The following is a 17,906-nucleotide window of genomic DNA, read 5'->3' as shown; positions in this document are numbered from 1 at the left end:
AGGAGAGAGGAGGATGGCAGCTGATGCTGGAGGAGGGAGCAATGGAGAAAGCGAGAGGGGGAGGAGGCAGCACAGGCGTCGGGAGTGGAGGAGCCGGCTGTATGAAGCAGCTGAGAGGAGGGGGCAGCCGGGACAGAGGAGGGACCCGAGCAACCTCCACAGCTGGACGGACAGCTCCAGAGTCCAGACCAGTGGCGGATTATAATTGGGCAATTGATCCTGGGCTGGTGGGCCCCCCCACACCACTGGGCCCTGGGCTACCGCCCACATTGACCTCATTATAATCCGCCACTGTGTACCTCAAACCATCAAAAACATAGATTAAGGAGATCTGCGGTGGCTTTACTACCAGGATGCCTGGCCAAGACGGAATCATGATGTTCGCTTGAAACTTTAAGATGGAGATTTACAGGTACAAACTGTTTAATGGACAGGCAGCAGGGGCATCCCCCTAAGTCTCAACAACCTTCCTCTCAAGATCAGAGCTTATAGAAGCAATAACTATCCCTTTCTGTAGAATAGGAACCAGTTCACAATTATCACTACCCCCTGGAAAAAAAACAAGGTAAGACATCCACCTTAATATGCTTATTCCCTGGCCTATACAGCACAAAAATTTTGAATCTGGTGAAAAACAATCAACAATTTCCTTTCTTAGTTTCAGATGCTTAGCAGATTCTAAATATACAAGATTTTTATGATTAGTGATTACCATGACCGGGTGAACTGCCCCCTCCAGAAAAAGTCACCACTCCTCAAAAGCCCCCTCAGTTGGAAAGAGTTCCTACCAATGTCATAGTTTTTCTCAGCGGATGACAGTTCTTAGAATAATATGCACATGGACACCATTTACTAGGAGATGCACTTTCAGACAATACAGCCCATCCACCACTTCAGACACATCAAATTCTACAATAAATGGCTGATTGACATCATCATTGGCATAGATGCAAAGCATTTCTTCAAGATATCAAAACTCTTCTCTGGCCAGACTAGACCATTTGGAAATGTTTGTCCCTTTCCTGGTCATATCAGTAACAGGTTTGACCACTACCAAAAAGTCTTTGATGAACTTATGGTAGTAGTTGACGAAAACCTAAAAACATTTGTAACACTTTTTAGTTCTCAGGACTATCTCAATCCAGTACCACCCGGACTTTTGCTGGATCCACGCAAAATCCGGTGGATGATAAGATATAACACAGTAATGGAATCTCCTCAACCAAGAACATACATTTCTCAGGTTTGACTAATCATTTTTTTTATCTCTAGAGTATTTGTTAAACCTGCTTGACATGTATCTGATGAGACTCAAGGTCAGGTGAATAAATCTGTATGTCATCAAAATAGAGCACAACAAATCTTCCTGCTAAGTGACTAAAAATGTAATTAACAAAGTGCTGAAAGATGGTGGGAGCATTAGTCAACCCAGATGGCATCACAAGGTTTTCATAGTGACCCTCAGGTGTATTGAAGGCTGTCTTCCACTCATCCCCCTCCTTAATGCGAATGACATTATATGTCCCCCTGAGATCCAGTTTAGAAAACCATTTGGCTCCTACTATCTGATTAAAGAGGTCTGGGATGAAAGGGAGAAGATATGGATCCCGGAAAGTGATCCAATTGAGTTTGCGAAAATCTAGGCACGGGCATAACCCCTCCATCTTTTTTCATGACAAAGAAAAACCCAGCTGCAATAGGAGATGAAGACTGTCTGACATGGCCCTTTGCCAGACTTTCGGCGACATAGTCCTTCATGGCCTGTCTTTCTGGACCAAAGATATTATATAATCTGCTTTTTGGCAACTTGGTCCCAGGAATAAGGTTAATGGTGCAATCGAAAGGACGATGGAGAGAGAGTTCATGACACCCCTGTTCTAAAAACACATCCCAGAAGTCATACATGTATTCCGGTAAATATTAGGTACCCAGTATTGTTTCTCCTTTCGCAAAAAATATTTGATTTGTCCATGATTTTCTGTGCAGGATATTATGATCATCATTTTACAGTTCCCAGTCGTGTTTTCAATCAGTTGCTTAGAAAAAAAAGGAAAAAAAAAATCAGGTTTTCAATGCAGCTACACCCAGTTTCACCCAGTCTTTATATTTGTTTCATCCAGGAGAGCATTTATTTCTATTCATGCTCATATTTAATTATTACTGTACTGAAGCATTTACGTTCCTCCCTCCGCACAACCTTTGTTACTAAGTAGAGAACTGCAGGAGCATGCTGGGCATCAGCTACTCATCTGACGGCTCTGAGCAGAGGTCAATCATAGTCTCCTATAGTACAGGCAGCGGACAGAACAGCGGACAACACATTGGGTTCAATATGACACTGCTGCTGCTACTGCTGCTGCTCGGGACCTGCACCTGCCAATTCAATCCCAACATGGCCTGCGGTAGGACATCTATTGTCCACTTGTTTGAATGGCGCTGGGACGACATTGCTGAAGAATGTGAACGCTATCTTGGACCAAATGGATTTGGGGGTGTTCAGGTATGATTATTTTTCTGTGTCTCCTACAGCTCTTTTTTTCTGTCTTTCCTGTACTAGTATTGTAAGGCTTGTAGTCTCACCTTTTTTGTATTATATGTGCCATAATTGCATATAAGTGTACAAGGTTAAGGCAGTCATACAGTCATCAGGTCTAAGAGTTATTATGATGGTGAAAAAACATGTAAAAATACATTATTTATCAACATATCAAAAACATAATTATTTGTTATATCAATGCTTCAAAAATTAGTTTTTCTGTCAAGAGAAGTCACATTGGATTCAGTTTCACAGTAGATCGGGGGCTCCGCTTCTAACCAATAGGTAGTGAATTTTGGCATATTCTGTGACATATCAGTTCACACGCAGCACTTTAGCATGGAAAAACGCCATATTGACATGCAGTTCTACAAAAAAAATATCAGTTTTCAAATTAATTCTTAATGTTCACTTAATAAACACTTACGTATCTGCAACTCTCTGGGCTGCTTATGGCTGATTGTGGCCAACAGTGGCAGAATTTTGTTAGTGATGCTGCTTACAGGAAATCATGTAAATCCTATTGCACACTTCTGATTTCTTGTGACTGTTATAGGAAATCTGTCACAGGGTGTTTGTTACCCTAAGGCCGGAGTCACACACAACCTATAAAAAATCGGTCCGTTTTTAACAGACCAGAATCGCACAAATGTTCCCTGAACATTTGTATGGCATCCGATTGGAATGCGAGGAGGTGTTTTTTTCGCATCTAAGCATCCATGTGACATCCATATGGCATCCGTATGACAAGATTTTCTCGCCGGCTTGCAAAATAGACATATAATGGATCCCAATGACAGGTTAAAACACAAACGAAAGAATAGACATATACACATAGAATACACATATATATATAAATATATATATTGTATATACATGTCATTGAGACACATATATATTTATATTTATATTTCATAGAGTTCTGCATAGCATAATAGCCGCTAAATCAATTGCCGGCTTCTGTAAAATCAATACAAAACCCGACATGAAATAACACGTGTTTTACATACAGTAAACCATTTCATTTCATTTAGTTTTTTATATGTCTTTGACTAATAATTAGATTAGGGTATGTATGTAAAATTTTGGACATGTAGGTGTTAAATTAATGGGTAAATTGTGTGGGCTCCCGCGGTAATTTCTCCGCCAGAGAGGGAAAGCCAGTGAGTCAGGGCAGATACTAATAGCCTAGAGAGGGACCATTGTTTTTGCCCCCCCCCCCCCCGGCTAAAAAAAATTTGCCCCCAGCCACCCCAGAAATGGCGCATCTATAAGAAGCGTCTTCTCTGGCACTTAGTCTCTCTATTCCCATTGCCTTTAGCAGTGGCTCATGGGTTAATAATAATGGGTTAATGTCACCTTGCTATTTAAAGGTGACATTAAGCTGGGTTAATAATGGAGAGGTCTCAATAAGACACCTATCCATTATTAATCCTATAGTAGTGAAGGGTTAAAAAAAGACACACACACATTAATTAAAAATTCTTTTAATGATAAAATCACACAAAGTTTTTGACAAAATGTATTATTCTGCTAATCCAAAAGAATCCCTTGTTGTCATGTAATAAAACAAAAAATGAAAAACCAACAATATACATACCTCTCCGCCGTTCAGTCAGGTCCCCCACTGCAGTCCATCACAAGGGGTTAACTAGTTTACAGTGGAGACCGGTGCTAATACTACCAGCCCTGCTGTAAAACACTGCAGAATGAATGACTTCATCTCTGCGCAGCCTCCCCGGCTGACCGGAGATGCACTAATAAGCGTGGGAAAGTTTTTCTCATACCCATAGACCTGCATTGGCGAGTCTTGGCCGAGAATCAGTGACAATCGCAGCATGCTGCGATTTTCTCAGCCCGTTTAAAACGGGCGAGAAAAAATCAGACGATGGGAGCTGCCCCATAGATTAACATTGGGACGCGTGCAATACGATTTTTTTTTTATCGCATAGCACTCATCCGTTTTTTTCACTACTGTGACTCCAGCCTAACTGATATTTCATAATGTAGGGGCAGAGACCCTGTTTCCAGCAATGTTCCACTTACTGGGAAGCTTGCTGTTCTTGTGATTCAATCACAGTTTTGTCTGCTGCAGATCTACCAGTTCTCTTAATGCCATGTATACAGAAAGCTGCCAATTAGTGTTGGGGTGGGATTATAATAAGCTCATGAATATGCTTCACTACCTGAAAGTATCTTTACTACTCCCAAGAGATAATCTCCAGCTGATAAAACAGTGATTGTTTCAAAACTACACTAAGTGGCCCAGTAAATGACACATCGCTGCAATTCAGGTCTTTGTCTCTACAACATGTTGCTCTCAGATTAGGTGGCAAAACCTGGTGACAGATCCCCTTTAATAGAGCTAGTCATTGCAGCGTTCACTTATATACTATTTATTGTGTGCAGAATTATAGGGTAAGTGATTATTTTGACCATATAATCATTTTTATGCAGACTTTCCAACTTTAAACTGTATAATCTTGAATGCTTTATGAATAAAGCAGATGAGTTAATGAGTGTATTTGTGTAATGAGGAGGGTGCAGTATAAGGGTATCAAGTAGATTCCGATACTGCAAATATCGGGTATCGGACGATATTCACGGTATCGGAATTCCGATACTGAGTTCCGATACTTTTTGCATATCGAATAGCGGAATCGGAAGTTCCCATAATGCAATGAGTTTGATTTTATTCAGCCAATGAGGAATCCTAAGAAGTGTGGGCACATCCTGTTATGCATGTTAGGCAGGTTAACTAATGGCATGGCTGTGATTGGCTGCGAGCAGACCACCCAGCTGCTCCTCCCCCAGACTCACGCTGAACAGTGATCTATGGAAAGTGAAACTAGTGAGGGAGGAGGAAACGACAAGTTCTCATTTCAATGCCAGAACACCCCCCCCCTGGACGTTTATCTTAAAAGCAAGAGATGACATCTTGGAAACCGTGCAGACTAGCCACAGAAGGTAAATTACTTATTGTCACCATTCTGCAGTCTAGATATGCACAGAGATTATGTGAAAAGCCCGGACAACCTGTTCTGTTATGTATTTCCACCAAGTTGGATCGCCCGTCAGGGCTGGTGGGGTACTCGGTACCAGGCCCGTTGGTTTCAATGGGAGATGTCACGGTAGCTGTGACCCGGTCCGTGGCCCTGGGCGTCCATTGTAAAAGGGAAATGTTGAACGTGTGGATGATGATTAAGGTTTATGAGTGAATGATTCGTGACGCCACCTGTGGTGTTCGGCAATGAAGGTGTTAAGCCGACGCTGCAGACAGATCCTCTGGGATAGAGGGTGTGGTGCAGCAATGATGTTGTGGCCCTCCACAGGTAGGGCTGTAGTCCCAGGGCAGTGTAGATGGAGAGTTAGTGAAGAGACGTAGATGGTGCAGTGCCAGGCACAGAGATGTAGCTGTGCTGAGTGTGTTGGCGCAGGAATAACTGGAGGACACCAGGGCATGTAGTTCCAAATCTTTACCCACAGTCTGTTGTGCATACAGGTGCCCGCATCCGTGCCGTGTCCTCCGGGTCAGGGGCTCAGTCAATCTCCAAGCCAGATGAAGCACTCCGATCCAACACTCCGCCAACATGTGCCTTTTATGAACGTCTGCCTCTATTGCTACACAACCCCTTTAACATAGTGAATATCTTTGTAACTCCGAACGTTTTTAAAAAAAAATTAATTCCTGCTATTCCTTTTGATTGGGCTAAACCTCTATGCCTTTAACCCCTTCCTGACATCCGACGGTATATCCCGTCCATGGGACCTGGGCCCCTATGCCCATGGACGGGATAGTACGTCGGGCGCGATCAGCGGCGCCCACGTGGTGAGCGCCGCTGATCGCGGCCGGGTGTCAGCTGATTATCACAGCTGACACCCGGCACTATGTGTCAGGGGCGGTCACGGACCGCCCCCGACACGTTAACCCCTTGCACACCGCGATCAAACATGATCGCGGTGTACCGGGAGTTAAAGGGAAGCATCGGCAGGGAGGGGGCTCCCTCCGTGCTTCCCTGAGCCCCCCACGGCAGCGCAATGTGCAGCGCTGCTGCGGGGGGACTCCTTTCCTCCAGGCCCCCGAATCCAAGATGGCGACGGGGGCCTTCGGGGGCCTGAGGAAGCTGGCTTCCTCAGTGCCTGCAAAGCGCAGGCATGAGGAAGCCTTCTGCAGTGCCTGTGTCAGATCCCTGATCTGTCACAATGATCTGTGATGTGACAGATCAGCGATCTGTCACAGGACAGTGATGTCCCACCTGGGACTATTTAATAAAGTAAAAAAAAATAAAAAAAAGTGTAAAAATAATTAAAAAAAAATCGCCAAATAAATTAGAAAAAAAAAAAAATATTCCCCCAATAAATCCATTTTTTGGAAATAATAAAAAAAAAAAACAATAAAAGTACACATATTAGGTATCGCCGCGTCCGTAACGACCCGCCCTATAAAACTGTCCCATTAGTTAATCCCTTTAGCGAACCCCTTAAAAAATAAAAATAAAAAACGAAGCAAAAAATAATGATTTATTATCATACTGCCAAACAAAAAGTGTAATAACGCGCGATCAAAAAGACGCATATAAATATCCATGGTACCTCTGAAAACGTCATCTTGTCCCGCAAAAAAGGAGCCACCACACAGCATCATCAGCGAAAAAATAAAAAAGTTATAGCTCGCAGAATAAAGCGATGCAAAAATAATTATTTTTTATATAAAATAGTTTTCATTGCATAAAACCGACAAAAACATAAAAAAACTACCTAAATGAGGTATCGCTGTAACCGTACTGACCCGAAGAATAAAACCGCTTTATCAATTTTACCGCACGCGGAACGGTGTAAACGCACCCCCCCAAAAGAAATTCATGAAACGCTGGTTTTTCTTCATTCTGCGTTCCAAAAATCAGAATAAAAAGCGATCAAAAAATTTCACGTGCCCGAAAATGGTACCAATAAAAACGTCAACTCGTCCCGCAAAAAAATAAGACCTCACATGACCCGGTGTGTCAAAATACGGAAAAATTATAGCTCTCAATATGTGGTGATGCAAAAACTATTTTTACAATAAAAAGCGTCTTTTAGCGTGCGACAGCTGCCAAAAATAAAAACCGCCATAAATAGTAAATCAAACCCCCCGTTATCACCCCCTTAGTTAGGGAGAAATAATAAAATAAAAAAAATGTATTTATTTCCATTTTTCCATTAGGGTTAGGGCTAGGGTTAGGGCTAGGGGTGTGTTGGGGTAGGGTTAGGGCTAGGGTTAGGGTTAGGGTAGGGTTAGGGTTAGGGCTAGGGTTAGGGTTAGGGCTAGGGTTAGGGCTAGGGTTAGGGTTAGGGCTAGGGGCATGTTGGGGTTCGGGTTGGAGTTAGAATTGGGGGTTTCCACTGTTTGGGCACATCAGGGGCTCTCCAAATGCAACATGGCGTCTGATCTCAATTCCAGCCAATTCTGAGTTGAAAAAGTCAAATGGTGCTCCTTCCCTTCCAAGCTCTGCCATGCGCCCAAACAGTATTTTACCCCCACATATAGGGTATCAGCCTACTCAGGACAAATTGCAAAACAATTTTTGGGGTCCATTTTCTCCTGTTACCCTTAGGAAAATAAAAAATTGGGGTCAAAAATATCATTTTTGTGGAAAAAAATGATTTTTTTATTTTCACGTCCGAGTGTTATAAACTTCTGTGAAGCACTTGGGGGTTCAAAGTGCTCACCACACATCTAGATAAGTTCTGTGGGGGGTCTAGTGTCCAAAATGGGGTCACTTGTGGGGAGTTTCAATAGTTTAGGTACATTAGGGGCTCTCCAAAGGCAACATGACACCCGCAGACCATTCCATCAAAGTCTGCATTCCAAAACGTCACTACTTCCCTTCCGAGCCCTGACGTGTGCCCATACAGTAGTTTTCTCCCACATATGGGGTATCAGCATACTCAGGACAAATTGGACAACAACTTTTAAGGTCCAATTTCTCCTGGTACCCTTGGGAAAATAAAAAAATGGTGACTAAAAGATCATGTTTGTGGAAAAAATATGAATTTTTTATTTTCATGCCCGGGCGTTATAAACTTCTGTGAAGCACTGGGGGGTTCAAAGTGCTCACCACACATCTAGATAAGTTCCTTGGGGAGTCTAGTTTACAAAATGGTGTCATTTGTGGGGGGTTTCCACTGTTTAGGTACATTAGGGGCTCTCCAAAGGCAACATGACACCCGCAGACCATTCCATCAAAGTCTGCATTCCAAAACGTCACTACTTCCCTTCCGAGCCCCGACGTGTGCCCATACAGTAGTTTTCTCCCACATATGGGGTATCAGCATACTCAGGACAAATTGGACAACAACTTTTGGGGTCCAATTTCTCCTGGTACCCTTGGGAAAATAAAAAAATGGTGACTAAAAGATCATGTTTGTGGAAAAAATACGATTTTTTTATTTTCACGCCCGGGCGTTATAAACTTCTGTGAAGCACTGGGGGGGTCAAAGTGCTCACCACACATCTAGATAAGTTCCTTAGGGGGTCTAGTTTCCAAAATGGTGTCATTTGTGGGGGTTTCCACTGTTTTGGTACATCAGGAGTTTTCCAAACGCGACATGGTGTCCGATCTCAATTCCAGCCAAAAACGTCAAATGGCGCTGCTTCCCTTCCGAGCTCTGCCATGCGCCCAAATAGTGGTTTACCCCCACATGTGGGGTATCAGCGTACTCAGGACAAATTGCACAATAACTTTTAGGGTCCTGTTACCCTTGGGAAAATAAAAATTGGGGTGAAAAGATCATTTTTGTGGAAAAAATATCATTTTTTAATTGTACCGCTGTACGTTATAAACTTTTGTAAAGCCCTTGTGGGTTCAAAGTTCTCATCACATATCTAGATAAGTTCCTTGGGGGGTCTAGTTTCCAAAATGGGGTCACTTGTAGGGGGTTTCCACTGTTTAGGTACATCAGGGACTCTCCAAACGTGACATGGCGTCCAATCTGAATTCCAGACAATTTTGCATTGAAAAAGTCAAACGGCGCTCCTTCCATTCTGAGTTCTGCCATGCGCCGAAACAGTCGTTCCCTCCCACATATCAGGTATCTGCGTACTCAGGACAAATTGCACAATAACTTTTGCAGTCCAATTTCTCCTGTTACCCTTGGTAAAATAAAAAAAATTGAACCTGAATTATTTTTTTTATGAAAAAAAGTTAGATGTTCATTCTTTTTTAAATTTTCAAAAAAATTCCTGTGACGCACCTAAAGGGTTAATAAACTTCTTGAATGTGGTTTTGAGCACCTTAAGGGGTACAGTTTTTAGAATGGTGTCACTTTTGGGTATTTTCTATCACATAGACCCCTCAAAGTGGCTTCAAATGTGATGTGGTCCTAAAAATAAAATGGTGTTGTAAAAATGAGAAATCGCTGGTCAACTTTTAACCCTTATAACTTCCTAACAAAAAAAAATTTTGGTTCCAAAATTGTGCTGATGTAAAGTAAACATGTGGGAAATGTTAGTTATCAAGTTTTTTGTGTGCCGTATCTCTGTGATTTAAGGGCATAAAAAATCAAAGTTGGAAAATTGCGAAATTTTCAAAATTTTTGCCAAATTTCCGTTTTTCTCACAAATAAACGCAAGTTATTTGAATGAAATTTTACCACTAACATGAAGTACAATATGTCACGAGAAAACAGTGTCAGAATCACCGGGATCCATGGAAGCGTTCCAGAGTTATGACCTCATAAAGGTACAGTGGTCAGAATTGTAAAAATTGGCCCGGTCATGAACGTGCAAACCACCCTTGGGGGTGAAGGGGTTAATGTCTCCTCCACCTCCCCCAATACATTCTACATTATTCTTAGTTGTTTTCCTTCATGTAGAATTAACCTACAAGGAAAGTAAGGGTTTATTTTCATTCCGATATTTGTGTCGCATTGACTTGCATTGGTTTCCGGTATCGGAATCGGCGATATCCGATATTTTTGGGGTATCGGTCCGATCCAATCCGATCCGATATTTCCCGATATCGGAAGGTATTTCTCAACACTAGTATCAAGTCCCTTTATCAAGGTGTGCAGAATTATTAGGAAACGTGTTTTCCTCAGGCAAAATGGACCAAAACAAGATTTAAAGGTAATCTGTCACCACATTTGACCTATCTAAACTATTAATATGGTCATTCAGGTTATAGCATGCTCATAACAGTCCTCCATGTGTGTCTCATATGAGATGCCTTGTGGCTGAAAAATCATCTTTTATCACTTTATATAAATGAGTCTCTGGGGAGGATGGTGCCTGAAAGATAACTCTGCCTCCAGAGCTTGTTTTACATGAAGGAGGAGTTACCAGTGTGATGTATAATGGCCGCTCTCTGCTCTCCTGATCTCACTGCAGAGCTGTGCGTGATTACACCTGACACATCTACAAGTTCCTCTCAATGCTTCAGCTTGCAGACAGGGTTGCAATATTGTTGTAATACAGCAGAGTTCAGAGAGCTGCAAAAAATGTGTTAGCAAGAAGACAAATGTAATTTCTCCTGTTGTGTCTTAGTTACTTGTCTCACACTGGTAACTCCTTCTTTTGTTTAAAACAAGCTCTGGAGGCAGAGTTATCTTCCAGGCAGCATCGTCCCCATAACCTGGACAAGGTCACTTACATGAAGGAAAAACACAAATTTCTCTGGAATTAGGGTACCGTTACACCTAGCGATGCACCAGCGATCCCGACTAGCGATATGACGCGGTCAGGATCGCTGGTGCATCGCTAGGTGGTCGCTAGTGAGCTGCCACACAGGCAGATCTCACCAGCGACATCGCTGGGGACGGGGGTCGCTACTTACCTGTCAGACACGGCGATCCTGCGTCCTCCCGCCTGGCTCGTCGGCGCCACAGGAAGCGCCGCAGGAAGTGACCGATGAGGAATGGTCCAGGAGCTTCTCGCGCGATCAGCGATAACCAGCGGGGGAGCCGGTCGGAGGTAAGTATCACATGCAGCGATATCGCTAGCAATATCGCTGCAACGTCACAAAATCGGTGACTTTACAGCGATATTGCTAGCGATATCGCAGTGTGTAACGGGGGCTTAAGACATCAGATCGCAGATTATCAAGGTATCATTTTATTCAGTTTCTTATGACCGGCATGCACATTTAGATGGTTAACAAGTTAAGGCCTTAAAGTTGAAAAAATAATGGTATAGCCTTTTCCTCACCTGAGCTAAACCCTATTAAGAACTGGTGAGCCCTTCTTAAATGGGGGATTTATGGTGAAGGAAAACAGTCACCTCTCTGATCAGTGTCTGGGAGCCTGTGGTTGGTGCTGCCCAAAAAGTTGATCAACATATTAAGAAATTGATATACTCCATGATGGAAGGTTTATGGTTGTTACTGAAAAGGACAGCTATTGGTCACTGATATATTTTTTTGAAATTACAGAAATATGTTTTGTACATTTTGAGTTATTTGGTTATTCTCACTTTAACAGATGAAAATACAGAATTGAGATGAAAAATTTACGTTTTTCATTTAGTGCGTAATAATTCTGCACACTAATTGTTTTCCAACAATTATGTACATATAGATCTTCTCATAAGAAAGAAAAAACTGTCTCTAATGTTCTTAAATATTCAGTTGAGATAATTTTGGATTTGGATTACCCAGCAGCAGTTTTTGTTCAATAAAAAGCTAATTATCAAAAATGCAAATTGCCTAATAATTGTGCACACAGTATATGAGGCACAGATAAGTTTTGCCAGTTATGCATTTGTACTTTGTTGTAGCTAGTGGAAAGTTGACATATCCATATTTTATTTTGAACATTATTGTTGCATACCCAATTCACAAAGGCACATACAATATTGCTCCAGTGTTAGGATAGCCTAGCTACACATTTTGTTTTTATCAGTGATTATATGTATCCCCTCAGACCAATTACAGTATTTTTCGGTTTATAAGACGCTCTGCATTATAAGACACACCTCCAAATTTAAGAAGAAAAATAGTTTTTTTTAAAATAAAATGGTGGTGCTTCTTTTATAATCCATGCCTCTTATTGCTTACCGGGGGTGATGGCTGCGGTGAAGCGGGGTCCCAGGATCGCTGCAGGAGGAGGCAAGAGTGGGGTGATGCTGCAGGCCGCAGGCCGCAGGCTGGGTATTAAGGAGTGTTCGATGTGCAGTGCGCTGCTGTAGGTGTCCGGTGCTGCGGGCGTCCAGTGCTGCTGGGGTGTCCGACAGTGCTGCTGTGGTGTCCGGCGGTGCTATTGGGGTCTCTGGCGGTGCTGCAGGGGTCTCCAGTGCTGATGCGGAGGTCTCCGGTGCTGAGATCTCATCTCCCGAGATCTTGGTGCCGAGATCTCCATCTGTGCATGCGCCTCCCCCCCGTTGGCCATTTTTTCCAGAGTCCACCGCACAGGAAACCATGGAACTGCAGGGGCTCTGACCTTTCAGAAAATCTTCAATCAAACGAAGTCCAAATCCAATACAAAGGGCACTTCACTCCAGTAATATAATCAAATCCCATAGCATTGCATATGGAACAAAGAAGAGATGGTTTTTTCAGTAATTTCTATTCCTATGGGATATGCAACCTTTACCCACGGTTTGAGGGACACTCATTTGAGTGTTATTTTTTTCAGAACGCAGTCCATGTTATATTATGACAGTCATGAGATTGTGATAGAATATGTTATGATGTGACTATTTATACTTAATAACTCTTCATGAGTATTGATAAGTGATTATTGGCATTTGGCACTATAATTTGTCACGTCTTATATTATTGTGAGATTGTAACTTTCATGTACTTCTTTTTTGTACTGATGTACTGTATCCCTCTTTCCCGTTATCATTGATTGTGGTGCCCTAGCGTCCCCTATACGGCATTATGCTTTTGTATTTTAAAGGAATATGCAATAAATATTGTTTTTAATATTATTTGGGAACCCTTTCACAAAATGTTGTCAGAACCCAGCAGCATCGGAGACCCCAACAGCACCGCCGTAGACCTCAGCAGCATTGCTGGGAACCCGCAGTACCGCCAGACACACCCTCACCCTAGCCTGTGGCCTGCAGCAACTGTACCGGTAACGTATATATGCTTAATAAGATGCACCCCCATTTCTTCCAAAATTTTTGGGGAAAAAAGTGCGTCTTATAAACCCAAAAATATGGTATACTGTGAGAGTAGTGTAGCACAGTGACATTGATCAGAGACTACTTGAGATGAATAAAGGCTAAAAATGAATTCATTATAAGGGGTGGATAGATGGTGATGGTGGTGTCTCTTTAACCCCTTTCTGCCAGCAGACGTACTATCCCGTCCATGTGCCCTGGGACTTAATTCCCAGGGATGGGATAGTACGTCATAGTGATCAGCGGCGCCCACGTGGTGAGCGCCGCTGATCGCGGCCGGGTGTCAGCTGATTATCACAGCTGACACCCAGCACAATGTGTCAGGGGCGGTCACGGAACGCCCCCGACACGATAACCCCTTGTACACCGCGATCAAACACGATCGCGGTGTACCGGGGGTTAAAGGGAAGCATCGGCAGGGAGGGGGCTCCCTCCTTGCTTCCCTGAGCCCCCTACGGCAGCGCAATGTGCAGCGCTGCTGCGGGGGGCTCCTATCCTCCAGGCCCCCGAATCCAAGATGGTGACGGGGACCTTCGGGGGCCTGTAGGGAGCTGACTTCCTCACTGCCTGCAAAGCGCAGGCATGAGGAAGTCTGCAGCAGTGCCTGTGACAAATTGCTGATCTGTAACAGTGATCTGTGATGTGACAGATCAGCGATCTGTCACAGGACAGTGATGTCCCACCTGGGACAATGTAATAAAGTTAAAAAAAAAGTGTAAAAATAATTTTTAAAAAATCGCTAAATAAATTAGTTAAAAAAAAAATATTCCCCAATAAATACCTTTTTTTGAAAATAAAAAAAACAATAAAAGTACACATATTTGGTATCGCCGCGTCCGTAACGACCCGCCCTATAAAACTGTCCCATTAGTTAACCCCTTTAACGAACCCCTTAAAAAAAAAACGACGCAAAAAATAATGATTTATTATCATACCACCGAACAAAAAGTGCAATAACGCGCGATCAAAAAGATGCATATAAATATCCATGGTACCGCTGAAAACATCAGCTTGTCCCGCAAAAAACGAGCTGCCATACAGCATCATCCGCAAAAAAATAAAAAAGTTATAGCTCACAGAATAAAGCGATGCAGAAATAATTATTTTATATATAAAATAGTTTTCATTGCATAAAACTGACAAAACGCAAAAAAAGACCTAAATGAGGTATCGCTGTAACCGTACCGACCTGAAGAATAAAACCGCTTTATCAATTTTACTGCACGCGGAACGGTGTAAACGCACCCCCCAAAAGAAATTCATGAAACGCTGGTTTTAGTTCATTCTGTGTCCCAAAAATCGGAATAAAAAGTGATCAAAAAATGTCACGTGCCCGAAAATGGTACCAATAAAAACGTCAACTCGTCCCACAAAAAATAAGACCTCACATGACTCTGTGGGTCAAAATACGGAAAAATTACAGCTCTCAATATGTGGTGATGCAAAAACTATATTTACAATAAAAAGCGTCTTTTAGCGTGCAACAGCCGCCAAACATAAAAACGGCCATAAATAGTAAATCAAACCCCGTTATCACCCCCTTAGTTAGGGAAAAATAATAAAATAAAAAAATGTATTTATTTCCATTTTCCCTTTAGGGTTAGGGCTAGGGTTAGGGCTGAGATTAGGGTTAGAGGTGTGTTGGGGTTAGGGTTGGAGTTATAATTGGGGGTTTCCACTGTTTGGGCACATCAGGTGCTCTCCAAATGCAACATGGCGTCTGATCTCAATTCCAGCCAATTCTGCGTTGAAAAAGTCAAATGGTGCTCCTTCCCTTCCAAGCTCTGCCATGTGCCCAAACAGTGTTTTACCCCCACATATAGCATATCAGCATACTCAGGACAAATTGCAAAACAACTTTTGGGGTCCAATTTTTCCTGTTACCCTTAGGAAAATAAAAAATTGGGGGCAAAAATATCATTTTTGTGGAAAAAAATGATTTGTTTATTTTCACGCCCAGGCGTTATAAACTTCTGTGAAGCACTTGGGGGTTCAAAGTGCTCACCACACATCTAGATAAGTTCCGTGGTGGGTCTAGTTTCCAAAATGGGGTCACTTGTGGAGAGTTTCAATAGTTTAGGTACATCAGGGGCTCTCCAAACGCACATGACACCCGCAGACCAATCCATCAAAGTCTGCATTCCAAAACGTCACTTCTTCCCTTCCGAGCCCCAGCGTGTGCCCATACAGTAGTTTTCTCCCAGATATGAGGTATCAGCATACTCAGGACAAATTGGACAACAACTTTTAAGGTCCAATTTTTCCTGTTACCCTTGGGAAAATAAAAAAATTGGAGACTAATTGATCATGTTTGTGGAAAAAATACGATTTTTTTATTTTCATGCCTGGGCATTATAAACTTCTCTGAAGCCCTTGGGGGTTCAAAGTGCTCACCACACATCTAGATAAGTTCCTTAGGCGGTCTAGTTTCCAAAATGGGGTCATTTGTGGGGGTTTTCCACTGTTTAGGTACATTAGAGGCTCTCCAAAGGCAACATGACACCTGCAGACCATTCCATCAAAGTTTGCATTCCAAAACGTCACTACTTCCCTTCTGAGCCCCGACGTGTGCCCATACAGTAGTTTTCTCCCACATATGGGGTGTCAGTGTACTCAGGACAAATTGGACAACAACTTTTGGGGTCCAATTTCTCCTGTTACCCTTGGGAAAATAAAAAAATGGTGACTAAAAGATCATGTTTGTGGAAAAAATACGATTTTTTTTTATTTTCACGCCCGGGCGTTATAAACTTCTGTGAAGCACTGGGGGGTTCAAAGTGCTCACCACACATCTAGATAAGTTCCTTGGGGGGGTCTAGTTTCCAAAATGGTGTCATTTGTGGGGGGTTTCCACTGTTTTGGTACATCAGGGGTTTTCCAATCGCGACATGATGTCCGATCTCAATTCCAGCCAAAAACGTCAAATGGCGCTGCTTCCCTTCTGAGCTCTGCCATGCGCCCAAATAGTGGTTTACCCCCACATGTGGGGTATCAGCGCACGCAGGACAAATTGCACAATAACTTTTAGGGTCCTGTTACCCTTGGGAAAATAAGAATTGAGGGTGAAAAGATCATTTTTGTGGAAAAAATATGATTTTTTAATTGTACGGCTGTACGTTATAAACTTCTGTGAAGCCCTTGTGGGTTCAAAGTTCTCACCACATATCTAGATAAGTTCCTTTGGGGGTCTAGTTTCCAAAATGGGGTCACTTGTGGGGGGTTTCCACTGTTTAGGTACATCAGGGGCTCTCCAAACGTGACATGGCGTCCGATCTGAATTCCAGCCTATTTTGCATTGAAAAAGTCAAACGGCGCTCCTTCCCTTCTGATGTCTGCCATGCGCCGAAACAGTGGTTCCCCCCCACATATCAGGCATCAGCGTACTCAGGACAAATTGCACAATAACTTTTGCAGTCCAATTTCTCCTGTTACACTTGGTAAAATAAAAAAAAATGTACCTGAAGTATTTTTTTTGTGAAAAAAGTAAATGTTCATTTTTTTAAAATATTCAAAAATTTCCTGTGACGCACCTAAAGGGTTAATAAACTTCTTGAATGTGGTTTTGAGCACCTTAAGGGGTGCAGTTTTTAGAATGGTGTCACTTTTGGGTATTTTCTATCATATAGACCCCTCAAAGTGGCTTCAAATGTGATGTGGTCCTAAAAATAAAATGGTGTTGTAAAAATGAGAAATCGCTGGTCAACTTTTAACCCTTATAACTTCCTAACAAAAAAAAATTTTGGTTCCAAAATTGTGCTGATGTAAAGTAAACATGTGGGAAATATTATTTATTAAGTTTTTTGTGTGCCGTATATCTGTGATTTAAGGGCATAAAAATTCAAATTTTGAAAATTGCAAAATTTTCAAACTTTTCGCCAAATTTCCATTTTTTTTCACAAATAAATGCAAGTTATATGAATGAAATTTTACCACTAACATGAAGTACAATATGTCATGAGAAAACATTGTCAGAATCACCGGGATCCATGGAAGCGTTCCAGAGTTATAACCTCATAAAGGGACAGTGGTCAGAATTGTAAAAATTGGCCCGGTCATGAATGTGCAAACCACCCTTGGGGCTTAAGGGGTTAAATAATATTGTAGGATGTTGTGGTCCTTGGTTGTAGTTTACTCACAAGGAGGCAACAAACTGGATGGTTACAGAGTCTTACATGAGGCATTGTGCGTAATGGTTATGGTTTATTATATGAGGCATACAACCCTGATGTCTTCAACAGGATCACAAGAGGAAACCGCTTACTTGAA

General features: G+C 42.3%; 1 protein-coding gene across 2 annotated transcripts in view; it reads left to right on the top strand.

Moving 5' to 3' along the window:
- Window positions 1-2,212: 2,212 nt before the first annotated feature.
- Window positions 2,213-17,906, top strand: part of LOC141085984 (pancreatic alpha-amylase-like) — a 138,947-nt gene continuing 123,253 nt past the window's right edge. For both annotated transcript variants that reach the window (XM_073571701.1, XM_073571702.1), the window contains exon 1: window positions 2,213-2,500. In XM_073571701.1, the coding sequence (XP_073427802.1) occupies window positions 2,228-2,500 (273 nt within the window). In that variant the 5' untranslated portion in view covers window positions 2,213-2,227. The remainder of the gene's footprint in view (window positions 2,501-17,906) is intronic.

This window comes from Dendrobates tinctorius, unplaced genomic scaffold (genome assembly GCF_039654945.1).
Source record: "Dendrobates tinctorius isolate UK_male_01 unplaced genomic scaffold, ASM3965494v1 ptg000029l, whole genome shotgun sequence".
In the NCBI taxonomy this organism is placed as follows: domain Eukaryota; kingdom Metazoa; phylum Chordata; class Amphibia; order Anura; family Dendrobatidae; genus Dendrobates; species Dendrobates tinctorius.
This window is presented reverse-complemented; position numbering and strand designations above follow the sequence as displayed.